This window comes from Nipponia nippon, unplaced genomic scaffold (assembly GCF_047370975.1).
Source record: "Nipponia nippon isolate SJK-2023a ecotype South Korea unplaced genomic scaffold, ASM4737097v1 scaffold_7, whole genome shotgun sequence".
NCBI lineage: Eukaryota > Metazoa > Chordata > Aves > Pelecaniformes > Threskiornithidae > Nipponia > Nipponia nippon.
This window is the reverse complement of record NW_028262391.1, coordinates 36,641,457-36,657,670: the sequence shown is the minus strand read 5'-3', so window position 1 is coordinate 36,657,670 and position 16,214 is coordinate 36,641,457. Positions and strand designations below refer to the sequence as shown.

The window sequence follows — 16,214 nt, the reverse complement described above, 5'->3', positions numbered from 1 at the left end:
ACATTTTTCCAACGATACTTCATAGGTCTTCAAAATGACAATTATAGAACTAATACGCAATTACTGTCACATGCAGTTTAGCAATTATTTCTGAAGACATTTGTCTAAAGGTTTCAAAACGACTATAAAATGGTTCCCTTTGTTATGTAACATTGCTTAAAACCGACAGACACAAAAATCTCTCCCAACCAGCCTCTGCCGTGCCATTTCTAATGCAGGCAGGCTTCCTCACTCTTGGAATAAACCCCCGCCATCCCAGACATTATTAGATATCATACTAAGGCTATTATCAGCATGGGTAGCTGTCAACTAACTCCTATTATGAAAAGCTTCGATTTATACATGATTTTTTCTGCTCCGAGAAATCTATAAATTTATAATTAGAATCTCTTGCTGTTCAATATTTGTACATAATAAACAGAGTACCTGAGGATGATGAAATATTGAAAGCTGAATTCATTATTAATAAACTCACACGGTATAGTACCTCTTCCCTCAAGTCTGGCTGCAACTTTTTGGGGATCTATATTCCATTATTTTTTGGTTGTGGCCTGCGCGCGGTAGCCATGGACACCGCCTCAAACAGGATTAGGATTCTGCTCAGGTTTGACACTTGCTGTTTTTAATTTTCATTTTATCATAAGCAGTTTAAGATTGTTGCCAGTGGTAATTTGCAATTTTTATCAAGACCTCTTCATTATAGCTTCTGACAGGACAGATGCTGTAATTAATCATGCAAGACAACTGGGGATAGTGGTCAGACTGCACTCGCAGCACAGCTATTGCAGACAAAGAAGGGAAAGAAGAAAATAAAGGATTTCTCCTCTCTGTCAAGAGTAAAAACATATAAACAGCACTAATATCCTGACAACACATTACATGTGAATGTTTCCCCATCCTTCATATGAAATACCTGCCCTCTCCACCCCTCCTCTATCACGCCCTACTTTTATGATAAAATGTACGTCAGACAGCTCGGAATCAGTCAGAGCTAGGGGCTTATAGACGGGAAGCCCATGGCAGCAGCAGCGTTTGCATCTGAAACTCAAAGACACAAAGAAAAACACAATTTGTGCTTATTTGCATCTCTGAACACTACCGCTGAGAGAGTGGTTCGCTGTCCTGTTCCTGCGGATAAACGTAACACAGGGTACCACGAATGCTTTGTCACTCTACCACCTGCTTTCTCTCTCTGAAGTAAGGCGTGAAACCTCAGAGAAGTTGTACGCGACTCTTCAGCAGCGCACCTTTATGGATACAAGAGCTGATCACACGCTCGGCTCCGATCGGTACCTATTTACCCAGTGTGTTTGCTAAAATAAAAATCCAAAAAGTTAAATTTTCCAGGAAAGTGTTTTCATTAGGAAACATTTCTGGTTTTTGTATCAAAGACTTATGCCCATCGGTTTTACTGAAATGTGTTTATTCTATAGCAAGATAAAAGCATTTATTTTAGATAAGCAAAATACAAACAACTTAATTGCTGCTATCGTAACTCATAAAAAAGTATAAAACAGCATAAAAACACAATAAGCAATGTAGCAATTAATAATTCATGTTACCAGTGTTTACATTAAAGCCTCATTTATGAAAACTTTACAACACATGATATGAAAACTTACAACTTTTAAAGAAAATATTTACATTGATTATTCGATTGTGGAGTTTCATTTAAATATTCTACTGGTTTTACAGCGTATTAAAAACTCTTGCATTTTTCATCTTAGCTTTCTGTATTAACAGTTCTATTTAAGTGCATTTCCCTTTTAAAAATACAGTGTATTAAATCTGAAACTCATCACTTTGACACAGAATATAATATTCACATTTGTTCTGTAATCGGAATTAACGTAAGAGGGTAAATGTCAATATATATTTTCTTACAAACTATGGTAGGTTTATTTGGAGAAATGAAGTGAAAGGCTGGGTCAAACATTTAAGTTCAGTTACTTGCATTTGTTTTTCTGAAGACATTTAGGAGAAAAAAAAATTAAGAGCTTTGGCAAAAATCTGTGATTTACTCTATTTTTTCATGACAAAAAATGCCATCAACTAACTCATGTCATACAAGTATGATTGTATGAAATCCAATCATCATTTTACAGGTAGTTACAACTGTGCTTTAAGGGCTCCATGAGTTCGTACTGCCTTGAAGTGCATTATTCACTTTGAGAGAAAGAAGGGTTATATCATATAACTCTGAAAGGCCATTTTGCAGTCATAAGGTCCAGGTATTTATTAGGCCATTTGATTCACATATTGTAGGTAAAGCTTAAATAAATTAAAAAGGCATCACATGAAAAAGAGCACAGCTTTTTTTTTTTTTTTTAGACAAAATGATTTATAGTCAGCTAAAAGATGATACACAGCTACATTGTAGTTCTTTATTGCCTATCTAATAGACACTTTAGAGGATCATTTGATCTGTTATGCATCCCTGCATAAGTACCATCAACAATTTACAGTTTTCAGCCAAATATGGTTTACCCCTACCCCCTCCACCAACACAAAGCCATGTTGCAAGATCGTTTATCTTCAGAAAATACTGACCTGTGATAATACTTGAGTCTGTGTCTGAGACTGTATTTGTGACTGGTGCTGCTGAGGTGCTGGCTGAGGGCTCCCAATGGCAGGGATGGGAGAAGTGATCTGCGAGGCTACCGGAGAATGCTGCTGAGGAGAAGGCTGTGACTGGTGTTGCATATGCTGCATTTGCTGCTGCTGCATTTGCTGAAGCTGTATGTGCTGCAGTTGCTGTTGCATTTGCTGTTGATTAATTTGCTGCTGAAGATGCTGCTGCTGCTGCTGCAAATGTTGTTGCATGTGGTGTTGAAAATGCTGTTGTTGCATTTGTTGTTGTATTTGCTGATGCATTTGATGCTGATGTAGTTGCTGCTGTTGCATCTGCTGCATCTGTTGCTGCTGAAGCTGCTGCATCTGGTGCTGCTGGCTTTGCATTGAGGGACTTACTTGAGATGAAGATGGCGTTGCCACCATATTTGTTCCCATAGAGCTTATCAAGGGAGCTGCAATGTTTGTTGGCATGTTTGGTGCAATGGTAACAGAAGCTACAATCTGATTCATTGGCAGTCTCATGGTTAAAGGTTTTGGAGCAATTGCTCTGGGAAGGGACTGTTGAAGAGTTTGAGGAGATGCCGATACTGTTGCGTGTTGAGAAAGAGAAGTATTCAGAATAAGGGAGGAAGACAAGTTTGTGGATGCCAATGTTTGCTGAACAGAACGAATTGTCTGGGCCTCGGCAGATTCTGCAGCAGCCTGTGTTTAGAAAAGAAATTCATTGTATTTTTAACAGAAAAAACACTGTTACTGTTTACATGGAAATAAAAGTCACAGCTACTCAGGGAGACTTTTTCATCTTTTGTTTTCTATCAGAAAAGATCAATCAGCAATCTGAAAAAGATCACTGATCCACCAATCCATTACATCACCTCTTCATCTGTCTCTGTATACAGTACCTCCAGTTCTTACTGGGACAAAAAAACTAACTTGTGCCCTTGCTGAACACCAGAAAGTCACAGATGTCACGTACATTGTGTGGCTGAAAGACCTAAAAAGGGCCTAACACTTTCTATATTTATATGTTTTCAGAAAAAAGCTGTTCTTTGGGAGACAAATCCAAGCAGAAGCATATCCCCCTGCACCAGTTATCATGGCATAAGAGTGGTGTACAAACAATGAAACTTCTCAAACAACTTTTTTGATTTGCTCGTTGCAGTTCTTCGCATCCAAGGCATCAAGTCCCAAGTATCTACAACAGACAAAAGCCTAAGGGAACATCGTCAAGGCACCCAGCTGAACACTCTGGAAGCACTACAGTTGCATCAGCAGGGTGCCCTGCTTAGGGAACCCTGCCTGCTTCCAGTGTCCTGCAGGTTTCCGATGAGACACACCTCCAGGGAAAACTACAGTCCAAACAGGCCTATGGTAATAAATGCGGTGTTCTGGTGCCTTTGAAGGCATAGTTTTTTTAGGTATATTTACATATATTGTGTATATTTAAATTAGATATATTCAAGCACCAAAGGTAGGATTCGTCTCTCGGTCTTGCAGATCTGCATTGTACACGACATGTAGAATAGTTGCCTATTATATAAATAGGCAACGTTATATATGTCCCTATATAAAGACAAGGGAGAGATAAAGTCTCTGCCAGCACAATTAACTGACATGTTTTAGACATTTACTTTAGAATGTGTCAAATTATGCTGCAGAAGTGTCTATTCCATCCCTACTCGCAGCAACAACCTCAGATGAAAAAGCTACAGCAAGGATGTCTTAAGGGAAATGAATTCTGGACGTAGAGTGTAATTTCCACTCACGGTCTTCCGACACGTTACTCGGCAGCCCAGGTCCCGTGGATTTGAGGAGAAAATATGATTTACGGTGTTTTTGAAAAGGGAACTTAGGACTGACAAAATAAATTCCCTCAAAGATATTTACAATTCCAGCTGCCATTGAATTTAGCATTGTGATACTAAAGGCTTTGAGAATATTATCTAAGTCCTAGAGACAACAGAAAAACACAGCTTCTCAACACAAGAAGAAATCTTCCAGCTTTCAAGAATGCACAGGTCTTAATTTCTGCTGTTGTATTTCTAAGCATTAATTAAAATACACAGCAACTTTCTGTGTGATTTACTAATGCTCTGCCGTTGTACATTCAAATAAGTATTCTCAGGAGTTAGAGATCATCATTTTCTTCTGTTGCTTTCTTGTGATCAAAGATATTCTTGTAACTGATCTTTATGAAATACTATTAGAGAAATAACCACCTTGATTAATTTTTACCCATATTTTAGATGGCCATAAGCATATTTCCATTTATGGTATTCAGATGCAACAGATCTACAACCCATGTACTGCTGCCGGTTAAAAAAGGTAAATTCTCAAATAAGACAGCAGAGCTTTGTTTTCTTCATGAGTTTTATTTTAACTTGGGATCCACTAAAATACTCCATGTGGCTCACTGCCAGCTAGTCCATTTGTAAGTACTCTCCAAATTCAGAGCCACCATGCATTTTTTTTTCCCCCTCACCTGCAAGAAATACTTAAGCTTTGTCATACAATAACTGCTCTCCAGCTCCACACAAAACAAGTCTGTCTTTTGAGAAGCAGCACTTGAGGAAAAACAAAACTCTGCAAATAGCTTGCAAATGTTAATGTCAAAAGGTCAGTATATTTTTCATGACTGAATTTTACTTTTTGCAGGGAAGTGCATTATTTTGCCTGCATAGATAAAGGAAGACATCCATTTACAAAGTTATTATTATTACTGTGCCATTAGAGAGATGAAATTTTTTTTGCAGAGACTAAGCAGGGTTCAAGCAGCAGCACATCTTGTAAAGCTGTATTACAGAAATCCTAGGATTCTACTTCTATTTTGCATAACACAACCCCCGCCATATTTAAACACCATTGCCAAAAGCTATCTTGCGTTACATTGAAGGGATTATTAGGCTTACCTTAGAAACAAGGCTTGCTCTATAGGCAGCGAGTGCCTTTAGGTATTCTTTTTTGGCAGCTTCAGTTTTTCTTTTATATACCTATTAAAAGAGACCACATTTTCACGAACTTCAATATTAAGACGTTTTTGCCAGAATGCTCTCAAAATCACTTGCAAAGAAACAAAAAACACAGACCAAAAACCCTGAAAGCACTCTACTGTTAGATGTGCTTTTTTCTTCCCTGAAAGACCTAAATATTCTTGCAGGTGGTTACAGACTTTCAGGTCTACTTGCTGGACTTGCACCACAATTTATGGTGATTTATCGTGAAAAAAAAAAGCTGCTGGAGCAGCCAACTGTTTGACAAGACTACCTATGCACACTTTACCTCCCCGGGAAATGATATTTTAATCACTCTAAGTAATGGGGATATTAGAACACTGAGTATTTCAGATGCTAAAAATTATCTGCAGTAGTATAAAATACCAAAAAATGGCTATGCAATATTTTTTTTAAACACATATTCGAACTACGGATTAAAAAAAAATAAATCTTTATACCTTTAGAAAATGTGGTTCATAGAGCTTGGACAATTCACTTTCCTCAAAGCCAGTATGACAGAATCCCATTGAGTTACACAAGAACAGTTAGGCAAAAATGAATTAATCTGTATTTTTAATCATCAGTAAACTTAAAGTTCACCTTTAAATCATGTTCACCCACCATCATCTGTTAGATCAGATTCATTCATATCTTGCCAGAAGGTGTCCTATATGGGAGTCTACTCTTCCATCGCAGCTTCCACTAACCGTTACTGGGAGCTGCACAGAGTATCAACAGACAAACAGCCTCAAAGGATTTTTTTTTTTTTTTTCCCCTTCAATCCGTGTGTAGGAGTTACATGTGTATAGAAAGAAGAATAACGCTCCAGGAAGAACAAAACTCATCATTCTGTACCAAGTTTGAGTTGGAGATAACATTTCACACACGACATTGTAATGAGGCACAGAGGATTGGCTTCAAAGGTTGGAAATCAACACGCTTCGTAACAAATTCATAAGGCAGATCAAAGGAAAATGGTAAATGTGCTGTACCTTCCCCTTTTCTCTTCTAACTTCTGATTAATAGGAAACAAGAGCTTTGAAATAGGAATCATCAAAAGATGGTCTTAACAGGACTCTAGGACAATATCACCTGAGTTTTTTTTACAAACTGCCCTTTAAAATTTAAAGACAAATACAGCCATTTAATACTACCTACTGGCTCTTATAACAAAATGCTTTTTAGATGCCAGGTCTTCAGCAAGTTCAAAAATCAGTGTAGCTCCTGAGCTCTATAGAGTAAGAGGTCTACATCAGCAACTAGCATGGTCCACTCAGAGCAGAGGTAGAAGGATTTTTTTACAAGGATTACTATTTTACTTCTTGTGAGACAACCCTGCATCAATTTTGTACCTGTTTTTGTTCTTCTCCTAAACTGTCCCACATAGACGCCACTATTTTTGAAACATCTCCAAATGTAGCATTCGGGTTCTGCCCTTTAATTGCAGCTTGTGTATCCCTGAAGAAAAGGGCATATGCTGACACTGGCTTTTGTGGCTCATTGGGATCTTTCTTTTTCTTCTTCTTTGGAGTCTTGGGCTTCTTGCCAGAATCCGGGGCAGCTCTTTTTTCTCCAGTAGCCTAAGAAACAGTAATAACAAGAACAGTCAATATATGCATGAAATAAGTCAGATTAATTCCAAAAAATGTTTGACAGTCTGGCTTAATAATATATGGAAAAAGCTACTATGTAGGCAACATTTTGGAGAGTCCTGTTCTGCAAGCCTTTGAATTGGCTTTGAATTTCTCAGCTTAATCTCATCAGATCTACTGGAACTAAATGCATGAATAGTTACTACTCATTGTAAGCATGGCTCAGAGAGTCAAATCCTATGAGCTTGACCTGAAAAAGTACACCTCAACACTAATTTGTATTAAAAAAAAATTAAGATTTAATCTATAGTATATTTTGAATAGGCAATCTATGTTTTTCCATTAAGATGTAATTTCAGCAGTAGAGACTCAAAAGACAAGAGCTTGGAGGCATTTCCTGATTCCCAGACTTAGACTGTCAACTTAGACATGGGTCAGGGGTTAAAAAGCCCACCCTTCAGGCAAAAAGCAGTAGGAACTCTGCAGTTTCTATCCACCTGTGGCAAACACCCACTGTGTCCACCACCCACCGTGTCCACCACCCACCTCCACTGCTCCTCGTGCAGGGTCAGGTGCCTGTGCAGTAGCGCTGGAGGCTCTGCCTTATTGCCAGGCACTGGCCCTGCACCTACGTCTCCCTCTTGCCGCTGGGATGGGGAACCCCCAGAGCAGCACACGCAGGGTCACAGGTAACTCTGGTCCCTGTGTGCTCCTCGTGCCCTGTACCCTCTTTTGGTGAACTATGCACAGATTATTGCAACAAGGGGATAAAGTGACTCTAAATATACCTCTATGATAGTCATTTTACTTCGATATTTTGAGGATCCTGTACAATGGTCTTTCCATATCCACAATGTCCATTAATTTAATGAGAAAACTTTTCATGGAACAATCTAAATTAGGCCCTTTAAATATACTGCTATAATAACATTTGTGCTTTATTTTGTTGATAAAATTTTCCTTTTAGAACAGATTTATTTAAAGCAAAATGTAAATTAACTAAACTATCAATTATAAGCAGCTTATTTTATTTCTATCTAAATGCATCTATGTTTTATGACTCCAGAGAACACCGCAATGACAAAACTGTCCAAAGTTGATGAGTAAAGAGATTCACCAGATCTATACAATCTGAAATGAATTATGAATGTATTAGACCAAGTATATATATATATATATGTATAGTTTTACGTTTATTTTTATGGAGGTATTATGGAAACTCTTAAGTAAAGAAGCTAAACAGCAAATGAATCATATTCCACTATACTGTAACATTTGTATTTTATACGACCACATTGCAGCTGAGATGATACTGCCACATTCATGAAAATATACATATAGACATGTAAAGCTTACTCACTACAGTGCATGGAATAACTTACTCTATTTGATTCATCTGCATCTTCTTCATTTATAGAGCTTGATGGGGAAGGAGTGGCTGATTTACTTGCAGGAGGGGAGGGAGAAGTGTGTGGCAAATTAGTGCCTCCTAAATTTAGCCCCAGCTGCGCACTTAGCTGAGACTGGTTAATGGTGGTTAGCTGAGAAGGAGGCATAATTCCCGAATGAGCAGCATCAGTCATATGGACAATAGATCTCATAATCAGAGAGTGATCCGGGCGATACTGGGAAACTTGCGTGTGACTCTGATCCTAAAAGAGATTGAAACATTATTTAGTCATTAGCAGTTACCACATAGCATTATCGGGTAAAGTTATTTTCACAGGCTTACAGAACTGACACTGTCAACTTGCAGTTTGTTTCGTTTCTTTTTAATGAATTAAATGCATTGTTAATAAATTCAATGCAGCAACAGTTACCACACTTCCCCTGGACTTCACTTCTCTGCCACTTGCGGGTGGGGTTTTCTTGTGGAATAAAAATTGCATTTCCCCATTTTTAAACATTTCTTCTCTTGATGCAGTGCGAAATACCCGCATAAAAAACAGGGAAACAGGCTGACTGACAATACAGGGAAAACATTGCAGCTGAGAAGACACAAACTGATGTCAAATGCGGAAAGTAAACAAAGCCGGGGTGGGGGGCGTGATATATGGATATAGAGAAAAGCATCTTCCTTTGCTGACATTCAATTATTCTTAGGTGTTTCTAGTAACAGCAGTAGGTATAAAACAATCCTGTCTGAGTGGGATTTTAAAGTTGTTTTAAACAAAGAACACTGCCCTGCCAGGTCTCGAGCGCAGACACCGCAGCACGCTGGAGAACCGTTCGAGTAATCCTGATCACTCCTAAAAATCCTTGTTTGCGAGTATCACACAAAACTACACGTTTTTATCTTTAATCCAACAATCAAAGCATGTGGAAGTAGCAAGCTGTGTACCAATCACCGACTTTCTTTTTCTTGTACTGCATGTCTCAGAAACTCAAGTGCTTGCATGGTTTTGTTTCTACTCTTTCTTGAGGGCACAAACTATGTTGCCTTCTACATCAGCACAACACTTATCACATTTGTAAATAAAAAGAAGCGAGACCCTGAAGGTAAAGTCAACTGGAATCTGCCTATGAACAACTCAGTTTTGTTATTTTAACCACACACAGATCAATACACAATGAAGGAACATTTAAACAGAAAAGAAGATTTTTAAAACATTTAGTAAGTGAAGAGAATAAATAGCTCACAAATTGATTCAACAACCTGATTAATCTACAGCCATTGTTTGAACAGACAGAAACATGAGAAATAAATTAGATTTTGAAAACTCTTTCATTATTAATAACCTATATGGCAATTAGTAGCAGGTGCAATGATCCTTAATGAAACGACACAGAACAAAACAGCAATGCTGGGAGCCCAGCGTACAGTCCACCGGACTTCCACAACGGACTTTGACCTTCCCAGTGCTCTCTTAAGTGTGGATAAGCCCAAACCAGTTTTCAAAAATCTGTGTCAGCATGGAGGTAAGGTTAGCCCAAGAGACTTTCCTCTTACTTTTTACGACTCTCCCCTCAACAGAGGCAGTTGTTCTGTGCTCCTGATAACATTTTCTTGGATGGGACAATTGCAGGCATACAAAGAAGCAATACATGTGTTAGAGAAGATGCACACCCTGCTTCATCCATCTTATGTACAAGTGCTGCAGCGCACTGCTTCCCCATAGCAATAAATCATATTAATTCTGAATTTGGCATTCATGCCTCTCTGCTGAAGCCTATACAGAAAAAAGAAATTCTTCTTAGCATAAAAGCACACAGTGTTGCACCTGGATCCAGTACAGATGAAGCTAACTCCACAAGCTCATGATCCAGATCCTATACACGAGGTCTCACCCTCATTTTCCCCATGATTTCCAAGCTATTGTCAGCTTAGCTCATTATCCATACCGCACCACGCTCCTTTTCCTACTTCTTGAATTCTTTTAATATTTTCAGTAAAGGAGTGCAGTTCCTTAGAGATGAACGCATGTGCCAAAAGTGGAACACTTGATACAGAAAGATCAAAACATCAAACTTATTGGCTGAAATGCCCATTTGCTTCAGGGCACCTTTCTGTGAAAATTTACTGCTGTTAACTATAGGGTCATTTTGATTGTGACTTGTATTGGCAGTGGCATCTGGAAGTCATTCAAAGTCTTTTGTAAAAGGATATCGCTTTCTGCATATTACTCCATCCACTTTAGTTTACAGACATCACTTTATTGCATGAAGAAAAAATCTGCTGGTGAAGCAAAGGTGGAGATCATCAGAATGACCTCTCATGGAAATTAACTTTCTTCATTATTTTGCAGGCAGTACTTTCTTGGAGGTGTTCTACATCTAAAAGACTAGCTTTTGTTCTCTCTTTATTGTTACACAATACAGGCCTTCCTGGCCTTTACACTGAGGCAACAAAATGTGATGACATGGGTTACAAACCATTTACTCCAAGTCCTGTCATTTCGGTTGCATCTATGATTTTATTGAGACTAAATTCTCTTGACTTGCACTGACCCAGAATCTAATTTTATACACACACCCATGAATTCTTAACTGTCCCTTTTACTGACACTATTTGATGCTTGTGTGGTTTTTCACATTCACTTATTTAATTCCAGTTTTTCTTTTCTGTATCTTTTCCTAATTTTTTAAGCTTTTTTTTTTAATCTTAAAAACTTCAGTAAAAGCTAGAAGTGAAAACAACAATATTTTCTAACTGGCTATCTAGCACCAAACAGATAAGACGTATTATATAAAAGAAAATATTTTGTATCATTTCCAATCCTCATCATTTACATCCTATGTGCATATGATAATGACAAACAATATATTTTCTGCACTTTGAATTTAGATTATATGGCTAATCAATATTAAAAAAAATCACAAAGAAAGGAATGGGAATTTCATTTTTCACTTTGTGGTACAGTGTTGTGGGCCTCAACAACCTATGGTACCTATAGAAGAGCTTTCAGATGAGGAAGCATAAACTCCATTATTTATGTTTGTACTGTGGTTTGGCAAGTAGCAAGAAGGTAGGGGAGCTAGTCAAGAGCAACACTAAAGTCTACAGCATTTGTATATGGCTCCTGAGCAAACAAAATCTTCTAAGGAGGAATCTATAATCAAGAAAACAAAATTTCCGTCAATTATCTTAACTCTTATTTTTTCCCTTATGCTACAAAGACCAACACTGAGCCAAAAGGATCAGTAGCATTTCATTATGCACCAAATGTTATCAAATAAATGTTTAACAACAAAAATCATCTTATATCAGGAGCATGCATGGAAATATAAGTGCACTAAAACATCCACATGACATCCTAATTACATTACTTCATGAAAATTGAAAAGCTCGTGTATTCAAAATAATCCACTGAGAATACTGTGAAAATTTTAGAGAATATCACAAGCTCTTTTACATAAACTTAACCAGAAGTAAAAGTGATACACAAGTATTATGAGCATTCAGGATTTTTGTAACATTATGCAAAAATGACAGATTAGTTCTGACAAAAATTCATGAACTTCTCAAGCGGACAGAATCAAGTTTTGATTGAGCCTGATCTGCTTTACAGTTGTGGATTGAAGCTAGGCAAAACTTGGTGATTTTAACACAAGTCAGACAAAACTCAACCACTGGTTTACTCAGCATGACAATCAAACGACGACATAATGTGTGAAACGGAGAACCAAAGAGAAATAACTAGTGTGATTCCCCTGCAGACTGAAATGACTTTGTCTCAGATCTCTCTGTTGTTGTCCTACGTGAGTGCTACAAAAAACCTAAGGTATAGAGACATTTACTGAGGGGAATGCCAGCCAGCTCTCTTCAACTATACACATGGATTAAAAGAAGCAAAATACAGTCCAAAATGTTTCCTCCTTCTCAAAACAACTTAATGGTGACTGTATCTAGGCACATTGGCTTTCTGTCACCACTCTCTTGCACAGCTCCAATAGCACACATTATAAAGACATTCAGCATTTGATGCATAGAAGGCCTCGTCAAAGGAACCATAAGGATATCAATCCATCAAACTATCCTACTTTCAACTATTCTAATCTATTTAGACAGTCATGCCAAAGAAGTCATACTTAGTCATACTGCCAAAGGACACATGTCTCACGGCATATGCCAAATATATAGGCTTATTTTACTTTGATTTGTAAAAGTGTAAGTTCTCAAAAACTGATAAAATATCAATTCCTCAATAGCCACTGGAAAGCAAACAACAGAGCAATGAGACTTAAAAAAAAGGAATGTGTGAACTCCCACGCTCTAATTTATACAGTATTATCAAAGGTGCTTTTCAATAATTACTGTACCTGAGCCAGCAAAAGCGAAACATACCACTGAATACTAAGGGAAAAATTAAGGTAATAAAAGATAGTTCATTCTTCTGTTATCAACTCATTAAGCATCCAGTAGTTAATACAGCTAGTAACACAGCTAGTATTTATTTTGACAGTTAAACGCATCCAGCCATTACATCGAGAGATGCCCTAATTTCCACTTATCCTGCATTTTGAGAACCATTTACATACAGTAGTTTTATCCTGGATTTCTACCCTGATATAATTTTAGTCTCTAGCAACATTCAACATGATATTTAAAAATATAACTAGGAAATTACTTTTTAGAACATTTTGAGTAATATTGAAGTCTTGATTAAAATCAATGTCTCCAGCCTTCAATCATTTCAACAGGCAACACCTCCAGTAAGACTCTTCCTAGCCACGTCAGGACCGAGCCGATGGAAGTGCCTACAGGAAGATGTAGGGCTGGGATCTGACCCTATACTGCATGAGCCAGTTCTTCAAGGAAAGTGAGAAATCTGCCAACAAAAATAACTCTGCAAAACCCAACGTTTATGGTTATGCTCACTGTGCCCCGGTTTCAGAAGTTGACTTAAAACATTATATATTCTATTGCCTTAGGAATTCATCACTGTCAATGTAACATAAGCTGATGTAATATTTTAAAGGATATGTTTAAGTTGAAGCAAATGCACTGCAATTTAAAGAGTGAAATCCTCAGTTGTCCCTGTCTGTAAATTACTCCCTTTACTTTTGGGCAAGTCGGCATATCTCTAGAAGAAATCCTCAATACTCTTTTTCTCCACAAGTAAAGTACAGATAAAAGAATCCATTAATCTAAATTTTTACAAGATTGGAATTCACTGCCAATCAAAACAAATCAAACTAACAGGATGCTTTTCTCTGTCAGAGATTAAATCATTATTTAATAGAATACAAAACAGTTGCACTTGGTACTGCCACCACTGAAGAAGTGTCCTTCCTCTCCCCTCCTCAGATACTGCCATCAGTAATAGATCTGTCAAACTGCAGTTATCAGAAGATCCACTACAAGCAGCAGCTTCTTTTCTCTGGCAATAAGAAAACTCCCATGTTTTGCTTCATGCCTCTGTAGAAAAGTAAGCCTTACCTAATTTAATTCCCAAATAAAGGCTACAATAAACAGTACATGTCGGTTCAGAAAAAAATTACGTCTGCAGCTGGATCTAAAAGATCGGTTGGTGACAGGAGGCTTACGCACGTTCTGCTGCCTGAAGAACATGAGGAATATGCAATTTCTTGGTCTGTGTGCTCCCCCAGTCCTGCTACATCAGCAATTACTCTTTTCTGTTCACACAGAGCACGTAAGCCAGAGAAGGGACATGAAGAGAAAGAAACCAAACCAAACCAACCTGAGGGCTCACTGATTTATTCCTCAAAACTGAGCAACTATGTCCTTTTGTTCTGGCAATCTCAGATGTCTCTAGAAATTAATCTCCTGCTATATGATCGAATTTTCTTGTACAGCTGCAACCGCCAAGTTAGTTTAACATGTTTTACTGAAATCTTTCTGATTTACTCTCCCTTGCTTTTCTTTGGTGTCTGATCTGCAATCACATTTGCAGTGATGGCCGGTGTTCCTCAGGCTCCCCTGTGCAGCACAGAGCTTCCTTCAGAGCAGCCGGCCTGACCTGTTACAGGGGGTGGTAAGAGTGCTGTGAGACCACCAAATCACAAGTTAAAACCACTTCTTCTATGGAACCACATTCGGGGCTTAGGCAGCAGGAGCACACCAACACCAGGCAGTGCAGCACCACCTCAGAGATGTGATTCCAAGCAAGAAGGTGCCAAGGGACAGGGCCAAGCAGCCTGGGCACCTGCCAGACTGACACTGCTGCGGGTCCCCTGACTAGGCTCCTCTGCAACACTGCTGTGTGGCCTCTACTGGTACCAGCTCATTCACAGCGTGCTCAGCTATCTTTAACAAAATGCTACATTACAAGGTGAAGAAATACTAAAAGCTGACAGCTACGCAAAAATCACACAACTACCAAACTAAGAGACAAAGACTTTTCTCTGAAACGCTTATAATTCTTACCCAAGATGCCCCACCACCCTAGCACGGAGCGTTTGCTGTTTGGGAACTTTGTTCTTACCCATTTACTTTCCTGTGACCCCATAGGCTCCCCATGCAGTTCCCAAAGTGGGCTGAAGGGGTAATGCTGCTCAGTTGCTATGGGGTCCTTCTGCTCTGGAAAGGCTTCTGCTCTTACAGACGGACAGCACCATAGGCTGGTTATAGCCCTCCACCCATCCACAGTGGCTGCTACTGATGCTTTAGCATCACCTAATTCACAGCTTCTTTATGATGTATTTTTTACACCATTTTGTGGAGGCATTTAAAAACAGATTCTCCAATCTCTTCTCCCCAAACATCTACCATACTTTAAAGCATATTGAATCACACTCCTTTTGGACAAGGTACCCAACAGCATGATCACAATACATGTGTGACTCAGATCACAGATCTGGGCTCTGATCTGATGAGTCTGTTGGCATGAGGAGCTTCTCTCCAAATTAGCAGTACAAGCTCAGGTCTGCTGTATGCAAACAGCGAAGGCACATTGCAAACAAACCCTGGGTAGTTAAAGTTAAATCCCAGAATGTCAGATAAATGCTGTTAGCAGTTTTGTTACAACCTCTGCAACTTCAGGTGCTTCAGCTACCAAATCAAAGGCAGACTTCAAAGGTCCTTATTATGCAGTAAGCAACGTGGGGAGAGACTGCAAGGAAGCATGACAACTAACAAACATTATCAAAGGTAACAAAAATTGTGCACAGAATTGGGGGGGACACACTTGGGGGTTACATGGCATTTGTTTGTTTAAAAATTGCTACAAGTGTTGGTAGCTATGTTCGGTGGGGGTATTTTTTCTTTGGGTTTTTTGGGGTGTTGAGGTTTTTTGTTTCGGTTTTCTTTGTTTGTTGTGGGTTTTTAAAGCAAATCAGAAAAGTAGATCTCATTATCTTTCATATTACCAGAGCCAGGTATTTTTTCTTCCAGCTACCTGACAACATGGAATAATTTAAAACTCTACAGAGACTTAGCATTTCTTTACAGCTTGAGAACTTGAAGTGGAAGCTGAGTATTGGGTAAGCTGTCCAAGGGGAAACACAGGTGGTAACAGCAAAGAATAGCAGGAATTTCAAAGGAAGTTTTCAAATGACCCAAGAACAAGGGTGGCTGGACCCAACAAAGCCTTTGGCCAGGTACAACATATCCAGACCAGCTGCAGCATCTGCCTCATTTGGCTGGCTTAAGGAA

At 38.6% G+C, this 16,214-nt stretch overlaps 1 protein-coding gene across 3 annotated transcripts in view; it reads right to left on the bottom strand.

Annotated features, from left to right (window-relative positions):
* Positions 1-1,326: 1,326 nt before the first annotated feature.
* Positions 1,327-16,214, bottom strand: part of TOX3 (TOX high mobility group box family member 3) — a 78,497-nt gene continuing 63,609 nt past the window's right edge. For all 3 annotated transcript variants that reach the window (XM_087739527.1, XM_087739528.1, XM_087739529.1), the window contains exons 4-7: positions 8,542-8,811; positions 6,920-7,147; positions 5,484-5,564; positions 1,327-3,276 (exon numbers count right to left, since the gene is read on the bottom strand). In XM_087739527.1, the coding sequence (XP_087595653.1) occupies positions 2,536-3,276; positions 5,484-5,564; positions 6,920-7,147; positions 8,542-8,811 (1,320 nt within the window). In that variant the 3' untranslated portion in view covers positions 1,327-2,535. The remainder of the gene's footprint in view (positions 3,277-5,483; positions 5,565-6,919; positions 7,148-8,541; positions 8,812-16,214) is intronic.